General features: G+C 39.5%; 1 protein-coding gene across 1 annotated transcript in view; it reads left to right on the top strand.

Moving 5' to 3' along the window:
- The first annotated feature begins 579 nt into the window (after positions 1–579).
- The window catches only part of C4H4orf54 (chromosome 4 C4orf54 homolog), a 36,676-nt gene continuing 16,104 nt past the window's right edge, over positions 580–21,151 (top strand). The window contains 3 exon segments of the mRNA XM_053923464.2: positions 580–628; positions 4,778–4,858; positions 16,292–16,448. Coding sequence (XP_053779439.1) covers positions 580–628; positions 4,778–4,858; positions 16,292–16,448 — 287 coding nt within the window.

Genomic DNA, 21,151 nt, shown 5'->3' with positions numbered 1-21,151 from the left:
TTTAGTAAATACATAGAATTGCACACTATGGTATAACTCAAAAAGTAAGTCACCAAAAACAAGTTGCAGAACAGTACACAGGATGTGATTTCAAATGCTGTAAAAAGAAAACATATTTCAATATGTGTAAAACATGTCTGGCCTGAGACAATGGCTCTCAGGGAAGAAGGGCTGAGAGGTCAGAGACCAGTGAGAAGCAGATGTTTGCTTCTCAGAGATTTTCAAGCCCTCGCCATCCTCAGTGGAATTCCACAGGAGACAAGATGCCACTTAGGAAGCTTATACTTTATAATTTAAGGTACTGAGCTATCCATTTGTTTCCTAAAGCTTTACTTTAATTATAGGACATAGAGACTCCTAATAAAATAAATTGTTAATCATTCGTGAAACTGCTTTACACACCAGGGACCCACACTCAGATTTCAGAATGGCTATACCTTCCACCAAGGAGTCCAACACATCTTCCACATGCTAATGTGTTTCTCCTTTTAGGTTGATATCCACCTAGTTGACACATTTCTGTTGACCCCTGGGAGTGCTGATTTTTCTGTAAACAGTTACCACTATCATTGGGCAAAGATGGCTTTGTATGGTCAGTGTCCTGTCACACTACCCAACAAAAAACGAGGTAAGTCATTCAGTGACTGATCACAGCTGAAAGCAGAATCAGTAAATCTTTGTAACGTTGGGTTTGCCAAGCAGAGCTCCCTGGCACTACACACATTAGAGAGAGAGCTTCCTGGTCACACCATTCACCCTGCACCCCCAACTATCCTTCTTCTTCTTGTCCAATTTTTTTTTTTTCATGATCATACTGCACTCTCTGCTGAAATTTAAGAAAGACTAAAAATCAGGGACACCTGCTGTAGTTGGAATGACAGTGTTGTCTGTGTTATAGTGACCATTGAGCATGATAGCTGCACAAAGCAACCCGGCCAGGGCCCACTTCTGTAGAAGTGCCTCCTCTGTTTAAAAATCAGATGCCAACTCAGATCCTGGGCTGTTGCTGCAGGCTTGATTGTTTTTGCAGAAAGATCACTTTTTGGCTGGTTTCTTAATATATACACTCAAACATGCACACATTGATGGTTAGACTAGCAGTTAATTGAAAGTCAAGTGAGGGATCACACAAATAACATATATGTTTAAATATTTTGTTTTATTTTAAAACATAGATGTCTGTTTTCCAATGCTGAATGTAGGCAAAGGCTTCATTTGGGTGTGGACACACTGTTTGGAGTTGTGTTGTCGCCTCTTTAGGGTGAACCACACTTTCTGACCACACTTACTGACATAGCCTGTACAATTTCCAGGTTGGATTCCTTCAAAGTGGAATCAGAACTTCAAGACACCTGTGAAACAGTCTAAGCATAGATCCCATCTAGATTTTTACAATTTTTCCCCAAGGAACTAACTTGCACACATATAATCCCACAGCAATATTTTGAGTGACTTGTTTTTATATTCTCTGTAGTATTCATAGAAAAAAAGAGACTCTCATTTCACTGGCTTATGTAATATGTGATTAAATAATATAATAAAAATAACAAGTGCAACTGGCATTGACTGGTTTGGGGACAAAAATCCAACTGATCCTTGGACAGTGAGCAAGTCAGCTAGAGAGACCCCAGGGAGGTAGGTGACTGGGGAAGCAGCCATAAGCAATGCCCATGTAGCCACCAAGGCATCAGTCAACAGGCCTTAATTCTGGGAGAAGGTGAGGTGTAGGTCAGTTCAAGAAACATCTTCTGTTTATTAATCTCTCTTAGCAGCATAACCCTTTTGTCAGATGAAATGTTACACAGAAGAGCAGAATATGCGACAAGAGTGAAGGTGTTCTGGGGGTATCATCTCCTCTATAGTCCTGTTATTCCCCAAGGTAGCCCTTGAAGAACGTCTGGATACCTAGGGCTGAGTGAAGCACAACATGAAATCTCTCACAGACCCCAATCCTTGCATAGTGAAATGATAAACTGAGATCTAAAGATATTATAACCAAAGCTCAGTTATTCTGGTTTCTAAGCTTAAACTTTACTGCTATATTTTCTGTCTTTTATTTCCCAGGCCACTTGATGATGCCCCTCATAGGGCCTTTCTGCCATCTGATTATCTCTGTGTTGCAGCCCAGAGGCCAGGAAGGAACATAGTGGAACACGTTCAGCATGGCCCTCCCTCTCAGTGTGTGGTGGGCTAGGCATGATGTTCATTTTGACCTTTCCTCAGGACTGTTACTTTTCCACAATTCATGGGCCAAAGATTTTTATTGCTTAGCAATTTTCAATGCTAAGTACACAGTCTCTGCATTTGCCTTCAAATTGCTCCCAAGGGAGCTAACATCTGATCTAGGCTTGGTCAGGAGAAAGGGGAGAGAGGTGGAAGGCATTCTAGGCAGAGCAAACCTCAAATGCAAAGGCTTTGACTTGACTTGAACTAGTACAGTGCATCAGAGGAGAAGATGTGAGCAGGGACCAGAATCACGAAGGGCCTTATACTCATGCTAAAGAGTCTGGATTTTATACTGAAGGCAATGAAAGTTATTAACAGATTGTAAGCACGGTGATGACATGACCCAATTTATGATTTAGAGGGGTCACCCTTTCAACTCTAGAAAAGGGAAAGTGGTAAGAGGTGGGACTGAAAGCAAGAAGACCAGAGAGGGGGTGGCTACAGGGATCCAGGGGAAAGATGATGGAGACCTGAATGAAGGCAGTGACAGTTTGATAGAATGGAGGACATAGATTCCAAGGCATCAAGAATGCCTGTATTTAAAATACTTTTCAGTGTTGAACAGTAAGCCAGATTAAAGTGGCAAAAACAATTTGGGGGGCATGAAAGAAAGTGCAGATTTCACATGTGATCAAACCTCAGATTCAACTTTAGGAAATATTCCAGAGCTTCCGGTTTTCCTGTCAGGGCTACTGACTATGGCTGGACACTGCACAGCTCCAGAAGATGCTGCCGACATAGACTGCAATGTATTTGAAACCCCTTTCAGGTTGTTCAATGCTAGCATCCTGCTTTTTGTGGTTGCACAAATGGAAGTTTCTGGCAATAGTCTACACAGCTTCTTCAGAAATGTTGTGGGGTGTTTAAACCCTATTAAATAGAAGTAGTAGGGCAAGGCAAGATTACTATTGGTAGCTTTTAGAATCTAATACAAGACTGACAGAGGCCCTGCTTCACACAGGCGCTGAGAGAGGAGAGGAGTGCAGATGGCAGGAGGCCCTCAGGCAGTGTGGGGAGGGCTCACGGGGGTTATGCAAAGCACTTGGCAACAGAACAGACTCTAGCAGAACTTCCGCTGATATCATGCACCTATGGAACATAGTAACCAACCCCACCAAGGACACCCGGCCATGATGCCCAATTCAAGGACTCAGGGGATGGACTGCAGAGGAACTTGCAATAGTGTCCACAACGCCAAGTCCCTCATTAGCATCTGCACCCACATACCAAGAGGCCTTTCCTTCCATTCTGTGTTTGGGAAAGGCCGAGGTTCATGCACATTCATTTGCTTCACATTAGCCAATAAAGAGGATAAGTCTTCTAGTAGTAGGGCCTTTGCTCACAATTCATGATGCATATGAAATATATGAAGAAGTAAATAAATGTGTGTAATTATCCTTCACTACATACTCAAATTTCAACACAAATTGGAAGTCTCTAAGAAATGAAATTAGCACGTTCTGTGTAGATTATGATATCATCGCCTAACAGTGCCTACCACAAAGTAGATGCTCCATGAATGTTCACTGAAATCACGAATTAATGAGTTATGTTAACCAAGCTTTTCTATACATGTGATGGCATTTGATCTTAGCAAATCTGTGAAGTAGGTGTTATTATCGTCATAGAAGAGAAAACAGAAGTGCAAAAAGGGTAACTGACTTAAATGCTCAAGGTCACACAGCTAATAAATAGTGTAGCTAGATTATTAATTGAGATCTTTGATTCTTTCCACCACTTGGCAGCTGCTTGTAAAAGCTTTGGTTTACATAATTCTGATTAAAGGAACCTACTGGGGAGCCCTCTTGGAAAAAAGAAAACCAAATTAAATGTATATTTTATAAGTCATTTTCTTTTTTTGCTATTATTTTGGATTTTCCTAGAATGGGGCTCTCACCTTATAAATGCATAAAATCCTAATTTACCCTCATTTTGAAAATGGAGTATTTAAGGCACATAAAGGATACACAAATGGCTGGTGGCCACAAAAAGGAAAAAAAAGGAAAAAGCAGAATACACACACACATTCTATTAGGATCTACTCACTTATTGAGCTAGGATTATATCATGTTTTACTTCTTTAATCTGTCTGATTCAAGACTAAAATATTTATTTTTTAAAATTTGGGAATACAATTTGTTGGGATAATTTGATAAATAATGAAGTAGAAACTGTTCTACAGAGGAATGAAAAACCCAAAATCACAGGTATTAAAAATCATAGATGGAAAGAGTCCCGATCATCGGAGCCCCCAGATTTCTCCTCTGTAAAAACTGTAGCACGTGATCTTGGTGGTGAGAGAGGTTGAGCCCATAAAATCTCACCCTTCAGAGGTGTCCCAGAGGGTGGGCTCTGCTCTTGTGTGGTTGCTCAGATTTCCATATCTCTCCTACCTGCGTGGGGCCTTCATGGGCCAAAGTCAGCTCAAAATTTCACATTCTTTGGTGGTGATCCCCATGGCTTCCACAGGAGATCATGCTGTTGGTCCTTGCCCTAAATTGCTGTTGGGCTTTGCACACTTTGTGTGCTCTCTCTCCTGATCTTTTTTTAGGTGAGGGTGAACAGAAGCCCGAGGATCGGGTGTTGGCTGCGGAACAGAGATGTTCAGTTTCCATCAAGATCAAAGGTGAACGTAAATCAAAAATAAGGATAGCACCTTCACCTTTAGGGTCTTTCAGACAATAAATCAGAACATATATTTACAATTATATCAGCAGACACTGCTCAGGAGAATTTGTCTAAAGAAATGCACTGTCCTAATTTGATCAACTTCGTCTTCGTTGAACTGGCGGAAGGGTCACATCACGGACATGTGGCAGTGGACCTTAGCAGCCTGGCCTAAGGTGGTATTTTCAAAACTCTCAGACCTCAACCTTGTTTTCAGTTAAACTGCGCTCATTCAACCTTATCTGATTTGGAGCTCTTTTCCTCAAGTTAATTTATCGAAAGTGCCTCGTTGAAACTGATTGAATGTCAAATTTTAAAATAAAAAGGGAATTTGCTTAGTATTTTAGTTGATAAAAGGGGTCCAATAATACCTACATACATACATGCAGGCATAAAATTTTGGTGGAGGAGGCATTATATTTCCCAGTAAGCAGACTGCAAATTTACAATGGTGTTTACTGAAGTGCACTATATTTAGAAAAGGCAGGTCTGATGCCTGGCCTGGCTTTGAGAGAGCTGTTTGATCCTCCCTTTCACTGCTACGTGGTGGAAAGGGCCTTGGCGAGCCCTGGGTCGGGAGAAATCACCACCAGGGCTTCCACTGCACGAACCTCCACTCCTGTGACCAAACATAGCCCTGCTGCTTCAGGAAGATTTGCATAAAAGGGATTGATTTTCATTTGATTCTGCAAATAAACTCAGTGAGCGGCCTGGCAGAAAGAGAATAAGAAGGGAAAAAAAAATTCTTAGGCAGTCTGGCCAGATTCCAAATGCTTCAAGCTGACAGCACAACTGGTTTAATCTGCCTCTTTAGAGCTGCTGAGGGCGTGCTTACTTCCAAGGCCAGAAACCTGGTTAAAAAAAAAAATACACAAAAAAACCCCCAACCCCCAAACAAGCTATTACGCTTGAGTTATTCTGCATTTAAAAATGGTGGTCCCTCTTTTTTACTTAAAATGTTTTTCTTTGTTAAAATGCATGTCTTCTAAGAAAGAATTATCTTTGCATCTCCTACTATCCAATTAAATTAAAATTGTTAAAGATAAAAAGATATCCCTCTTTAAAATGAAATTCAAGATGGATCTAAAGTAAATGTCATTTATGTATTTGCTGACAATCTACCATGGGAAGGAATTAATCTTGGTTTAGTTACAAAGATAAAGACCAATAAAACATAATCATTGTTCTCAGGGGCTCACAGTCTAGTCTACCAAGGGAAGTTCAAATTCATGACTATGTAAAGGTATATAATTTAATTTTCATATAGGGTGATAAATATTATATAAAAAGTATGGGAAAGATGTTGTAGAAACAAAAAATGAGGGCAATGAATTTGGCCTGGGGTGGAGCAGAAGTTTGTTACAGCTACATATGGATATTGACTTTAAGCTGGGCTTTAAGAGATACCATCCAACAACACTTAGGAGTAAGGCCAGGGCTGAATGGGGACATATTGTACAGCACTCCCAAACAGTGAGGCCAGCTCTGTTCAGGCAAGGCAGCTGGGCCAGGGACAGAATTCCTCAGCTCTACCACCTAGTCCAAGCCCCCATCAGCTCTCACCTGAACTAGAACACTAGGCTCCTAACTAAGACTTCTCACCCTTCTAGAGAAGTCTTTTCTGTACAGAGAACATCGAGATGTATCCGTTCAGTATGACGACCCTTTCCTTAACATGTAATTACAGAGCCCCTGCGGTATGTCAGGCATTCTGCCAGACACTTTGGGCAGATGAGTAAACAAAACAGACAGAAACCCTTTTCCTTGTTGAGCTTGTTTTCTAGTAGCGAGAGACAGTCATGTGATGATAAGTATAAATAAGTTGTAGAATATATTAGAAAGAAGTAAGCACTGATTTTTTTTTTTTAATTGAGTAGAGACAAGGTATCAGAAGTAGTGGAATGGGAGCAGGTTGAAACTTTGAATGGCGGGGAGGGCATGGGGCAAGGTAGACCTCACTGAGAAATTGACATTTAAACAAGAACTTAAAGAAAAGGGAGGAGTTAGCCACGTGGATAATTGGGGGAAAGTGTTGCAGGCAGTGGGAACAGCCAAAATAAATAGCAAAAGTGAAACAGGAAGCCATTGTGGTCGGAGCAGAGAGCAAGGGGGAGAGAAGTTAGGATGAATCAGAGATGTAAGGGGGTTAATCTCACAAAGGTTTGGTTGGGTCTTCTAAATAATCTGGCTGTTACTCTGTGGGAAATGGGTTCTGAGCATTGGAATGACTTATTCTTCAAGAAGAAACGATATGGCTGCTGTGTGGAGGATAAACTGTAGGGAAAAGGTTTAAACAGGAAGAAAGGTTGGGAGGCTGCATCAGTAACCCACGAGAGAGAAGATGGTGGGGTACAAGCAGGGGAATAAACAGATGAAGTGGAAAGGAGAGGTAGGGTTCTGGATATGTTTTGAGGGCAGAGCCAGTAGGATTTGATGATGGATTGGCTGTGAGGTGAGAGAATGAGAGGATTCAAAGATGTCATTAAGGATTTTGACCTGAGCATCTGAAAGGATAGAGTTCTCATCAGCTGAAATGGCAAAGGCTGCAGGTAAAACAGATTTTAGGATAAGAGAAGCAGTTCAATCTTGGACGTATGAAGTTTGAGATGTCTATTAGATACCCCATGGAGACTTGAATCTGAGATCATGAGAGAGGTTAGGCTGGAGATACTCATTTGGAAACTATTGATATATCCATTATACTGAAAGTGCTGAATTGGACTGGGTGAAATTACAAAGTGAATGTACACATAGAGAGAAGAGAAGAAGACCATGTACTGAGAAAATGAACAAGCACAAAAGACTGAGAAGGAGCAATCACTGAGGTGGGAGGAATACCAGGAAGGAATGCAGTTTCCTGGAAGCCACATGAGGAAAGTTACCATCAAGGAAAAAAGAATGGTCAGCTGTGTCCAATGCTGCTGAAGAAAAGTAGAGGACTAGCCTTTGTATTTAAAGCATACAGCTTACTGTTAAATCCCAGGACTCATTGGTTCCTCTTACAAGAGTAGTTTTGAAGGAGTGGTGAGGGTAAATAAAGCTCGACTGGATTAAATCACCTGCAATCTGCTTCAGAGCCCTGTTCCCTAGCCTAGTCCTGTTTCTGCCCTGCATCTTATTCTCCTACATATTTACCTTGTTCTCTTCTCATTTCTGTCTTCATATCAGGTTTGGACTTGGTGCTTGGCCCCATTTCCATACTTACGACTTTGAGTCTTTATAATTTCTTTTCTACTTCTTATTTTTAAAAAATCATCACCCAAGGATATGTTTATTGATTTGCAGGAGGCGGGGTATGGAAAAAGAGAGAAACATCAATATGAGAGAGAAACATCAATTAGTTGTCTCCCATAGATGCCCCGATCAGGGATTGAACCAGCAACCTTTAAGTGTATGGGACGGTCCTCCAACCAAGTGAGCTATCTGGCCAAGGCAACTTGGACTCCTTTAAATAACTATGTGTCTCAGTCACATTGTCTCTGAAAGCCTCAATGATGAATTCCTTCCAGCTCTCTCTTACCCTGACCTTTTTTACTTTGGCATTATGTTCATGGTTTAGTGTTACTGGATTTGTCCTGGCTTTAGACAGAACCAGGTACAGGTATCAAAATGCTTACCACAGGTTGGGTTGTTGGTAAAGCTTTCCTACCAAAGAAAGATCCTACCCAGTTTCTTTCTTCCTTTCCACTCAGCCTAGTTCATTTTTCCTGAGGCCGACTCACCAGACTGAGGCTGGTACCCTTCATTTCCTGAGCTGGCCAGAAGACTTAGTTTCTTTTAGTGGACATATGGTTTTCGTGAAGAGCTCTATCTCCCTAGTAGCCTATCTTCCTCTGAATTCTTTTGAATCGATTTTGGAACTTTCTCTTTCAAATCATCCCATATGGAAACCTCCACTAAGTTATTGTCACCAAGAGTGGCATTAAGATTCATGTTATTTGCATCACCCTATGCCAGATTATGCTGCATATTAGGAGCACACAGATAAAAAGAAGGTCAGAGGATTCCTAATAGATATTTGTCATCCAAAAAAACACGATAAGAGTATTCTTTAGGGACTTATGTTGGCTCTTATGTTATGGCTCCATTTGATAACAAGCTGGTGCCATAATGATGATAATGGATTGCAAAATCTAAATTCCTTTGAAAAATAAATGATGGGATAAGAATGGGAAGTTGTTGAATAATAACCGCTAAAGTATATTATCCACAGAGAAAATCCAAACTAATTTTCTTTGTCCATGTTCTTTCATGTAAATATTTTATGAAAACTTCCTGAAAATAAACACAATGATATACCTTAGAATGACCAGAGTGATTAGGCATCCTAGGAAAAACTATGTATAAAATTTACCATTTACCTAAGTTGACAATGTGGAGAATTTTGGAAGTTGCCTGTGGTAGCCAGCCTCCCAGAGGGCCCCCAGTGACCACGCCCTTCTAGTACTCACGCTCCCGCCTGTTCTCCCCACCGCTGCGATCCATAGAGTGAGGCGGAAATGATGGCATGTGACTTCCAAAGCTAGGTCACAAAAGGCATCCTAGTTCCTGTGTTGCTTTCTCTCAGAGCTTTTGCTCTGGGTAAGACAGATGCCATGCTAGGAAGACACGCAAACAGCCAGGTGGAGAGGTCCACGTGGTCAGGGACTGAGGCCTCCTACCGACTGCTAGTGAGGAACCGAGGGAAGAAGCCATCATGAAAGTAGATTTTCTGGTCCCATCTAAACCCTCATATATTTTCATCCCCTGTAACATCTTCACTGTAACCTCATGAGACTTTCTGAGCCAGAACCCTTCAGCTGAGCACCTTCCAAATTCCGGACCCACAGAAATCGTGTGAAATAATATTTCTTGTTTTAAGTTGTAGCGTAATATGTTATACAGCAGTTGATAGCGAATACAGTGTCACATGGAACTTTTTGAAGGTACTGTCCTCCCTCAAATCCTAGAGTGCTAAAATTAATTTCATTCCTCTGATCTCTCAATGTACAATTTAATTTCTATTTGAAAACATTTCCAGGTTCTGGACATTTTACCCCTTTACCATAGAGCTCAGTGATTCAGAAACTGGGCTTTGGAGTTCACAGACTTAGTTAAATCACTGTCCCGCCACCTCTCATTAGCAGTATGACCTTAGGGAAGATGTGCCTCCGTTTTCTGGTCAGTATCATGATTGTAATAAAAGCCTAATCCGAAAGACTGATGTAAGGATTAATTAGTAATTTATATAAAACACTCAGCACATTTCTGGCTCCTAAAATCTACTGATGGTGATGATGATACAGATGATATGATGATGAGGATGAGGATGATGGAGAAGGTAAAAATCTCCTTGTTTTCAACTTGCAGGTAAATTCTTTATGAGGTAAAAGAATATTTTCACTTCTTTATAGTGGTCTAAGTTATTATCCTTTACTCCTTCTTGCACATATGTAATTATATCTATAATAAACATTATTTAATTTTGCAACATATATATTTCTCTACTTTCTTCACTTCCTTTTCTGTAGCCCACAATAAAGCAAGTATGTTACATAATAAAAGCACATACTACTCAGCTGATTAAGGCACAGTTTTAGCAATATATTTAATGTTGATGATTATTTATATTTCTATTGTTTACTTCTTCATAGATAACTGGACTGTTATTAAATCTATAATAAAAGTGCATAAATTGTTCAACTATTCAACTCTTTGTAGAGACATATAACTATAGCTTTGGCCACATACCTGAAAATTTTGTTGGGTAAGTTAAATATCTATAATAGGATTCATTTTAAAATTTACATAGAGTTTGCTTTATTTAGAAGATAGCCTATGTTTCCATTTCATGGTTAAATGTAACTTTGGTTTTCCTTTCTTCATAAAATTTGACAAACGAGGAAAGAAGACCAATTTGCAGTGTAGACCTACCAATAGTGACAGGTAGCTGTTACCTTGGTGCCTCCATTGTTCTCAATTTTATCAAGTTTAAAGTATCTGGATTGAACTAAATGACCTATAAGGCCATTCTTTTTTCAGATTTCTACTCATTCTCCAACAGGGGAACTCACAGACCTACCTCCCCTTCACCAAAGACTACCAAAGGTGAAAAGCTTGGTTGAATCTTTGTTTCTAAATGACTAGTCTTAAAGGTGAACTCTATCCGCCTTTTATATATCTTTAGAATATCTTGGGTCAGTAAGCTAAAAAACTTCAGTAGGTGGGAATAAGATCCAAGAAGATCTACGCTTATCCCCAGGATGCCTGCTGTCGTGACACCAGCACTAGCAGCATTATCAACAACAGTGGAAGGCCCCTGTATGCTGAGCAACATTTTAAGCAACTGATGGGTTTTACTTCTTTTAATCCTCACCTTGGCCCTATTAACTGTTGTTATTCTCAGTTTACAGAGTTGCTTGGTATCTCGTTAAGAGTACTCTACATTCTCCACTCATCCGACAAAGCGGAGCTTTCTTACTTTCTCCATAGAGTCATTAACATGCTCTTCTTCCTGCCAGCAACAGTGGGAGCTGAACTTTAAAAAATGCCATTCTTCAAAGTGAGAACTGTGTAAGACGTCGTTCAGAGCAGAGGGGTACGCATGGTCTAGAACTAGTCCGTTCTGAGAGGTGCAACGCTTGGCTTGGAAGATGTAAAATTCAGTTCTCTCCACTTTCCACTCCCACCACACACACACTGCACACACACAAGGCATTTGCTTCAGCCATTTTAGGTAACTTAAGTTCGATTGCATGCTACAATAGAAATGGAACGTATTTTATGTTTTCTGGCTTTTTAAAAACCTCAAATCTCACACTGAAACTCAGTCAGGTGAATGAATCATTTTATAGAAGAAAGGCAGCAAATAACCGAAATTTGAAAAGATTAAGGGTCATGTAGAAAAAACTGCCTGCCTTTCCACATATTCGTATGGGTCAGTGGGTGCCTAGGTATGGTGGGTTTCCTGTGACTATCTGATTTATCTAATTAAATTTGTTGATATTCATTAAAATGTTTCCATGGAAACAATATCCAAGGTACATAACTGGCTCCAAAAGGGCTTGTTTGAAGCATAGAACAGGAAGCAAAGCTTTAAGATAGAACTTAGAGGCCAAAAGGTTTCTCTCACCTCTGAAGTAGAGAGCCTTGAATTCAACTGCATTTGACTAATACCAATGCAATCATTCTACATGAGTGGGGGCACTGGAAATAAAATGTTACAAAATATTATTTTGCATACATATCCTTTATTATGTGCTGAATAAATGTGCACTTATATATTAGATAGTAACATAATTGTTCACATTCACATGTTGTATTATAGAGGGCTATATACTCAACACCCTGAAATAAAACCCAAAACTCTGAAAAAAAAAAACCCTGAAATCATGGGTAATTTAAGGGATTTCCCAGGGTAATTTTGACCTTACTTGCCTTTTGTCTCGAGCACAGTCTTAGATGCCCAACCAGCCTATGAGCCAGTGTGAATTAAAATGTCCCTCAGGGAGGGAAAGGGTCCATGGGATAGATGTCTCCTGGTTCCAAGTACTAATTCAGATCTGATTATTATTAAGGTGGGGTCTTTCTGTCAGATACTGGAATTCACCAGGACTAGAGAAGGAAATGAGGTCAGAGAGACTCAGGAACGTTTTGATGCCATGCAGAATTGTACAAAGTTTGCTTTAGTCACACTAAGGCAATTGGGAGAAAACTTAGGTGAGAAAATCTTTCAAAACTAGGAGAACGTATTCCAAAATCAGTGAGAGAGTGTTTTGTGAGCAATCGTATTAGAAGTGTATTGTGTTGAGTTACAAATGGTTTTCATGCCCATGAGTTTGCTTCTGTAGCTGCTGAGGGCATATGGAGAGGACAGTTCACCAGAGCTAGCCAGAAAAACCTTCTGCACTTAATCTCTTCTCAGAGGCTGTGTGTGTGGTAATTATGCAGAGAGCAACTCAAGTCTCATGGAAGGGGATATATATTTACAGGGACTAAAATAGGAGCACATTAAAGTCAGGCAGGTGCTTGACTGGGGAATGCAAACCCATCTTTTCAAAAGAGTCTCTGGAAGTTTTTATTTAAATGTTTTCAGCAAAATAAACTGTTACTAGGAAAACATCTTGTTATAAATATAAGAAGGGTCTACAGGCCTGAAATGTATCTGCCTGATTTCTCCTTCCTTTGTGATCCCACTAAGCCCAGAAGCTCAGCAGTATAAGTCAGATGTCCTTGTGCCCTTCATCACCCGCAGCTGCTGGCAGAAAATGGTCAGTTTCTCAGCTTAAAGTAAACAGTTTTTCTTGACTAATGAGCCCTGATCTTTTAAAGACTACATATTCAGAGACCACTTTTCACCCAGGAGGCTCTTGCATGATGTAACGGACGAGTCTATAGACAGCAAAGAGTTGTGTTGGAGACAGTGACTGATTCACTGAAATGCTGTGGAATATGCCAAAGAGGCCTGTTCTGAATTTACCTCAATGACTATTGAGTTGAATTATAAACAGAAGTCATTGTTTTAGGATTTATTCATTCTGAAACTGTGTTATTTGATAACAATGTACAGCATTTGGAAGTTTATCTTTGCACTATTTTTAAAAGTTTGTTACTTTATAAAGTTAATGAGAAAACAGAGGAGTGGTTCGCTAACTGTTGAGTGCTAAGTGTTTCTAAGGACTTTGGATATGACCATTTATGAACAACATGGTATTAGTACCCATAGATCATGATGTTTTGACACATTCATTACAAATCATTTTTAGGTATTCATTTAAAGAGAATGCTCCCTAAATAATTTTGCCAGTTTCTCTCTAGTCATCCAAAATAATAATTAAACTATTGATTGATTTATTGATTTAATAATATAAGCCAAAGAGCATTTAATGGGTTCCTACCTTTCATTAAATAGTCAACAAAGATTCGTTGTGTGCCTACTGTGTGACAGGCCCTTTTGTAGGCACCGGGAATGATCCCAGAGAACAACAGTAAGAAAGAAAAAAAGAAAGAGAAGCAAATCTCTGCCTTTTCGGAGCTTACATTTTCCTAGATGTTGGAATCAAGACAATAAACAACTCCGACAACACCCCTGCCTACAGAGAGTTTCAGTTCTGGTGAGAAAGACGGGTACTAAATCCAGACAACAATTTTATAAAGGTAATTGGATTGCAATGTAATGCAACATACTGGGTGATGGGATACATGGTCATTCTGAGCCCCACTTTAGACAGAGTGGTCAGGGAAGATCTCCTGAGGAAATGAGATTAAGCTAAAACAGGAAGGATAATAAGCCAGGTATTTATGAGCCAGAGGAAGGGCAGAGGAGGTTTTCCAGACAGATTGATAGCCCAAGGCAAGGAATAGTTTGCTGCTGGCTCGAGTGTGTGAATGAGTGAGTGAGTGTGTGTGTGAGTGTGTGTGTGAGTGTGTGTGTGTGTGAGAGAGAGAGAGAGAGAGAGAGAAGGAGGGAGGGAGGGAGGGAGCCTGCTATGATCAGAGTTTACTGTGAGCAGTCCCAGAGTCACAGGTCACTCATGGTTTGGATTTTAAGTGAGAAGGAAAGGGTTTTAAGAAAGGGAGTGGCAAAATTAATTTGTATTTGCAAAAAAATCATTCTGCCAACTTGAGAATTGGATGGCAGAGGAGCAAAGGCGGAAAAGGGAGAGCTATTTGGAGGCTGTATAAAAGTGGTGAGGGTTTGGGCCGTGTCCGTGGCTCAGGAGTGGAGCAGTGGCTTTGAGCTATGTTTTGGAGGTGGATTTGAGAGGACTTACTGAAGAATGGGATGGGAATAAACAGAGTAAAAGGAAGGAACCAGATCTCAATTGATGGAAGTGCCAAATATTGAGATGGAAAAGATGGGGATAGAAATTAGTTTGGCCAGAGAAAGGGAAGAGTGTTGTAAATAACCATGAGTTCATTTCTTGACATGTTATATCTGTGATGTCAATTGGCCATCCACATGAGAGGGCCATAAAGCTCTGTGATATAGCAGTGATTTTCAACCTTTTTCATCTCAGACACACATAAACTAATTACTAAAATTCTGCGGCGCACCAAAAGAAAATTTTTTTGCTGATCTGACAAAAAATAGATATGATTTTGATTTATTCACACCAGATGGCTATGTCGCATTGGCTGCTGTCATTTTTTTAATTTGACAATCTAACAGAAAAGAGGTCAATGCCCCTGACTAAATAGTCAGGTGTTGCATATTTTAAAAATTCTTGCAGCACACCAGTGTGCTATAGTGCACTGGTTGAAAATCTCTGGGATATATAAATCTGGAATTGAGGCTGAAGGCATAATGTTGGCACCACCAGCAAATGTACAGAGTTTAAAACTATAGGCCAGGATGAGTCACCTGAGACTACTGATGATAAGGGCACAGTTAGTCAACACATTTTTTTTATTGGGGAATCCTTATGGATAAGGCATACTGATTAGACAGTGAGCAAACAGATATGTAAGTCAAAGCCTGCGTGTCCTCAAGGTCCTTAAATTTTGGGTGTGAGGAAAAACACATGAAAGTGAAAGTAAATGTCGACAAAGAGGGCACTTTATTAATTCAGAGAGGAGCTACCGCGGGCATTGAGAATGAGTCACTTTGTCATGGTGGCGGAAGTCTAAGACCGCAGCAGGGTACTGACTGAGACTCACAGGAACTGTGAAACCTTCAAAGGGATGCTCTGTATATATGTACCTGCTTTTTTTCTAAGAGATAAAATTGTCAAATTGAAATTGTTAAATTCTTTAAGGGTTTTGTGAATCAAAAAAGATTGGGAATATTGTTACAGGAGGTCAATTTAATCATGGTCTTAAAAAGATTGGTTAAATTATAGAAGTACAGAGAATGAGGAAAGATATTTCTGGAAGTGGGGAGAGTGAAAGACATAAGCATAGAAACATTATGAGAAAGAAAAATGCAAGGCATGCTTGGAAATGGTTTAAGACTTGTGTGATTGGGACAGGCATTAATAAAGAACAGTTAAGAAACTGAAGCTGGAAAATAGGAGAGGACTGAAGTACGGGACAAACTTCAATGCAAACTAAGGAGATAGACTTTCTCTTATAGACCATGAGGAATCATTGGATTCAATTCAATTTAAAAAATATTGAACATCTGATACATATAAAATAATGCGTAGTACGCTGGCTGCAGGGGTGGGGATGGGAGATGCACACGTAAGGGGAGAGGGTTAAAATTTCCACATAGAATAACAATAGTGAGCAATAATTAACATTTGTTCCCTGCTTACTATGGGCCAGGCCCTGTGCTAAGTGCTTTAAATGGATTATCCAATTTAATCCTCACAACCCTAACGAAGTGAACCCCGGTGGAGTAAAGGGAAGTTAAATTACTTGTCCTCAGTTACACAGCTAGGAAAAGTGGAGTCATATTCAAACTCCTGTGGTATAGGTGCAACTCCAGTGCCCAAGCTCTGGAACGCTCTGTTGACCGCCCTGGAATGTCCTGACTCACTGCCGCAGCCAGAGATGTCCTTGACACCATGCTTTTCCTCCCAACCAGGGTTGGACCCCTCTGGAGTTCACACAGTGGTATGTGAAGTGACAACGTAAATACTGTATATTTTAATACATTATCAACTTTATTTCAAGATTTGAAAAATATACATAAAAATAGACATGGGTATTCATGTTATAAGATTCACATTAATTTTAATGAATATATTTTATAACATGTGTCCAGAAAAGGGAACAATTCTAAGCATACAGCTCGATGTGCTTTTACAAAGTGAAGGCACCGATGCGATCAGCAGAGATGAAGACACAGAACAACATTCCAGCCCTGCAGAGCCCCCATTGCCCCCTCTCTGACACCATCACCCAGAGTAACCACTGTCCTGACTTCCAACACTAGTGAGTAGTTTGTCCTCTTTCATATTTTTATACGAAGAGAATCATGGAGTGTGTTCTCTTTGCAGCTATCTTCGTTTTCCAAACATTAATTTAGGAGATTCATCTACATTGTTGTACATGGCAGTAGATTGTTTATTTAATTCACATTAGTTTATAAGGCAAAACATAATGCCACAAGAAAATTATTTGCTTTTTTAGAGAGTACATCCACAGTTTTTGAGAAAACAATCTAGTCTCCTTTTCCCTTTGGTCAATTTGATGACAAAGTTTGAGCAACACAGGAACAAGCACTGAATTTGGGGTCAGGAGAAATGAATTCTTGTCCTCCTCTGCCCCTCATAGCTGTGTGGTCCACGTTAACAAAACAGGAAACAAAGTTAAAAGTTCTCTTTGGTCTACCCCAGTATGAGTTGTCTTTGCTTCAATTCTAAACTGAATAGGTTTAACTTAAGGCAAGTTGATAGAGGAAATCATTTTCCAAAATAAAATAATTTTCTCTATTATAAAAGAAAAACATGTTTATTGTAACAGTTGAAACAACACCTCACAGAATAAAGGAAAATTTGATAACGATTGTTCAATCTTACTTCTCCACATATACAAATACAATGTTAGTTTGGCATTTATACTATGCTTCTATATATTTTCTGTTGATACAAGTAGATGTTCACTTAATGAGCTTTATTATTGTTGTTTTTGAAATGCAATCATACTAATACATTTTATTCTGTAATTTTCTTTTTTCATGGGAATTCTTTCCGATTGGAATACATGTTCTTGGTCCTTTAATGTCTGCAGAGTTCATGTGGCACAGCGTCCATGCGCTATCATCAATCAACCACTCCTCAACTGATTGATATTTAGGTGGTTTCCAATTTCTGCTATCATGACGTGCTGCAATAAACGTCCCTTTACGTATGTTATTAAACCCTAGTGTTCTTCTGCTGTATGCTAGATAGAAACGGTCAATTGTTTCCTAAAAAGTTGCTTAATTTTCATCTTAGTATTTGAGTTTTGAGCAGATTTGAACATAAGATTTGAAGCAAGAAAAGAAACAGGATCTTAATTTACATAGTTATTCCAAATATTTATAGAAAATAGAAAGCTGAAAAATAAAACATCAAGTATATCTTTAAAGGTTAATGTTTGAAATTGTTGAAGTCTGAAATCAGAAATGTGGAAGAAATATTTTCCCAAGTAACAAAATGGAAATATGATTTTATGCCCCAAAATGCAATATTAAGAATTAAAAGGCAAAGAAAATTTTTTTTCTAAAATCATAGGAATAATTCATTTGTGTTATCCTATAGATAGGCAGCTGAGTTGACTGCTTATTTAAATTCTATTTCCACACCAAGCTGGAAAAACTTATAGTATCTTGTTAAAGCCTACTGAGGCATCTCTTCTGACTTGCTATCCCAGACCAAGGAGGTACCCTTCCCCACATCCCTCTCACGACCTGGAAGCTGGTCTGGAAGGGGTAATTTTCCTTTACCCAGTAAGATCTGGAACACCAAAACCTCCACTGCTCTCTCAGGAGAGAACCAGTTGAAAACTATCATCAAGAGGAAGAAGAGGAGGAATAGGGCTGGGGAAAGGAAGAACAAAAAGCCTAGGAGACTGTTGAGAGAGAGGAAAAGAGGGAAGAATGGGGACCAGAGAGAGGAATGCCTTCATATACTTACTGACTTCAGGGGAAAAGTAAAGAACATTTTATGCACCACCTTTTCCCTCTGTGTGTGCAGGCTTGAGTGTCAAAGTTTTATTTCTGGTGGTGAACTGTTCCTTCCTGTCCTTCCAAGTTTTAAGGGCATAGCTAAGGGGTTGTGTCTGCAATGCACATGGCACGATTCTACAGTACCGTGCTCTTCTTTGCACTAGAAGATAGTGCTACTTATTCATCTTCATGGTACATGCTGTTTTTATTCACAGAGATAGTTTTACACTAATCCTGGCACTCCGTTTCCTTGGATTCCATGTGACCAGCTGGTCCCATGTGCATGCAGCTGGTTAAGACTGAGGAACAGCTAATTGGCCAGCAGTGGGAATGAGCCTGTGACCTCCACCTGATGGATTGAGTGCTCAATCATCAACTGAGTGTGGGCTTCAGTCACTCAGAACTGGACAGAAGGGTTCCAGGACTGATTAACTTTGAAAAGTCATGCAGTGTGCGTGTGTTCACTTACCCTCAATTTTTTATCCATTAGATGGGAATAATAATTGCTCTTTCAAATGTTTTTGAGAAGGTTAGATAAGCTAAAATATTTAAAGCATTTACTTCATTAACTAAATTGACACTCTTTGGCACCCTCAGGCAAAAAATAAATAATATGGTGTCTTTTTGGGGGGATGTAATTCTTGGTGTGCCCACCTAAGAGGTAGCTGGTCACACTCTGGGCATGAAGCCATGGCCAGCAGAAAGGCCACCTTCACATCAGTGTGTGAAAAGAGGTGTGCAGGTGTTTATGGAAAGCCTTACACAAAATTTAAAGCAACCAGAGAATACCTGCAATTGTATCCCAGAGAATCCTGAGAATGTCTGTGTTTGGTACAATTTTTTTGTCGACTCCTAGTTTGAGTCAGAGTTTAAATATATCTCTTCATTGCTAGTCTCATTGTCTACCTCTGACAAACTATTCTTCCTTTTGAATGATAATTTGTCTGTCATACTGGCCACTGTCAGAGACCCGAAATATAGCCATGCCCTTTTACTGGTTGGTGGACATTCTGGTCTTCATTTTAAATTCATTCCTAATTTCTTTAATCATGTTAAAAATTTCCATACTATGATTGCATCTCACAAAACTTCCAGAGAATGCTAAGAAACTTTCTCTGCACAGATAAAAATAATGACACTGAGTCATTTCCCTTGCTGCTCTTTGAATTCCCATATAAAGTTATCTACCAAATATACCTTGCCTGGTCTACCAAGTGTGCCTGCTTACCATGGATAAGCTTGTGACATTAGTCACTGGTGGTTGCTCAAGAGTTGAGATCAGGTAGGCAATCACTGAGCTCATCTGTAAAAAAAAAAAATGACCATCGTCATGTTAAGGAATAAAAGGCTCCATGGCTACCAAATCACTGCAAATTATTTCAATAGAATTGAGAATATTTCATAGTAACATACACAGCCCCGAACTCTGAAAATACCAGAGGGCAGGCCATTTAGGGTACTTGTTTTACTTTACCCTTCAGTGGATCATTATTTCTCTATTTGAGTTGCTTTTTAAAAAAATATATATATATTTTACTAGAGACTGTCCTACTACAAGTTCTCTGCTTGTTTGATTTTTAAATAGAATTTGTGGTTTGAATTAAACCCTACATTTTGAAAATTGAAAAGGATTTCCTGACAAGCTTTTTCCTACACTGGCATTCATTGAGATAGAAAACAGGAAAGGAGCCACACAAATATTTTGGAGGTAAGTACCTCTTTTAGGATAACTTTCTCTTTGTCTCCTGGGGAGCTTTGGCTCTGTGGAAAAAAGCAGGACTCCGGAAGTAGATTTCCAGAACTTGGGTGTTAAGTAATTATACACTGTACCCAAGGGCATCTGACCTTCCAAAATGTTGCACTTTGCCAAATGCAGGGGGGAACTGCTGAAATCTGTTCAAGTTGTCATGACAGACAGGGCCATATGGAAAGTGATGGAAGAATTCCTCCTTAGACTATAATTGGGCAGAAACACTGCCTTCTATTCAGCTATGGTATGTGCATGGCCCACAGTGCTTGAGGCAGTGTTCAGGGTTTATTGTTTAAGCCTCTAAGCAACATTAAAATGGGACTTTAAAAATACTGTTTGCCTGAAGGAGAAAATTATATTTTATTTCATTTTATTTATTGTTTCAGATTCCTTAACTCCTGAGTACATAATGTGTATACAAGTTGATGATATGAAAAAAAGAAAACCAAGATATGGTTATACGATTTATCTATGGTCTTGTAGATGAAATTGCCTAGCGGTTGTGTTGCTACATTCCAGTTGAGCATCAGGGTGCCATGGACAGTATTTGAGCATGGAGGTCAGCAAGGCTCCGTAGTATAACCACGGGTAAAGTTCAGCCTCTGGAGCAAACTGCCGGGGTTTGAATTCCGCTCTGTAGTTCCTTAACGTCTCTGTGCCTCAGCTTTCCTGTCTACAAAGTCACTGCAATAATTGTACCTAACTCATCAAGGTTGTTATGAGAGTTAAATAAATTAATATACACATTCAAAAGTACTTCAAATAGTGCTTAGTCATAATTATTACTTTTAATTCTTATTATCAAGCACAAAATCCTAGATTCTTTGTAATGAAAAAGTTGGTCACAAATTTGGCAAATTCTCTCTTTATTCTTTTCTTCCCTTCCTGTCACCCTTTCTCTGTTTCTTTCTCTTGCCTTTTCTCTTTTGCTC

Source organism: Desmodus rotundus, chromosome 4, assembly GCF_022682495.2.
Source record: "Desmodus rotundus isolate HL8 chromosome 4, HLdesRot8A.1, whole genome shotgun sequence".
Lineage (NCBI taxonomy): Eukaryota > Metazoa > Chordata > Mammalia > Chiroptera > Phyllostomidae > Desmodus > Desmodus rotundus.
This window is presented reverse-complemented; position numbering and strand designations above follow the sequence as displayed.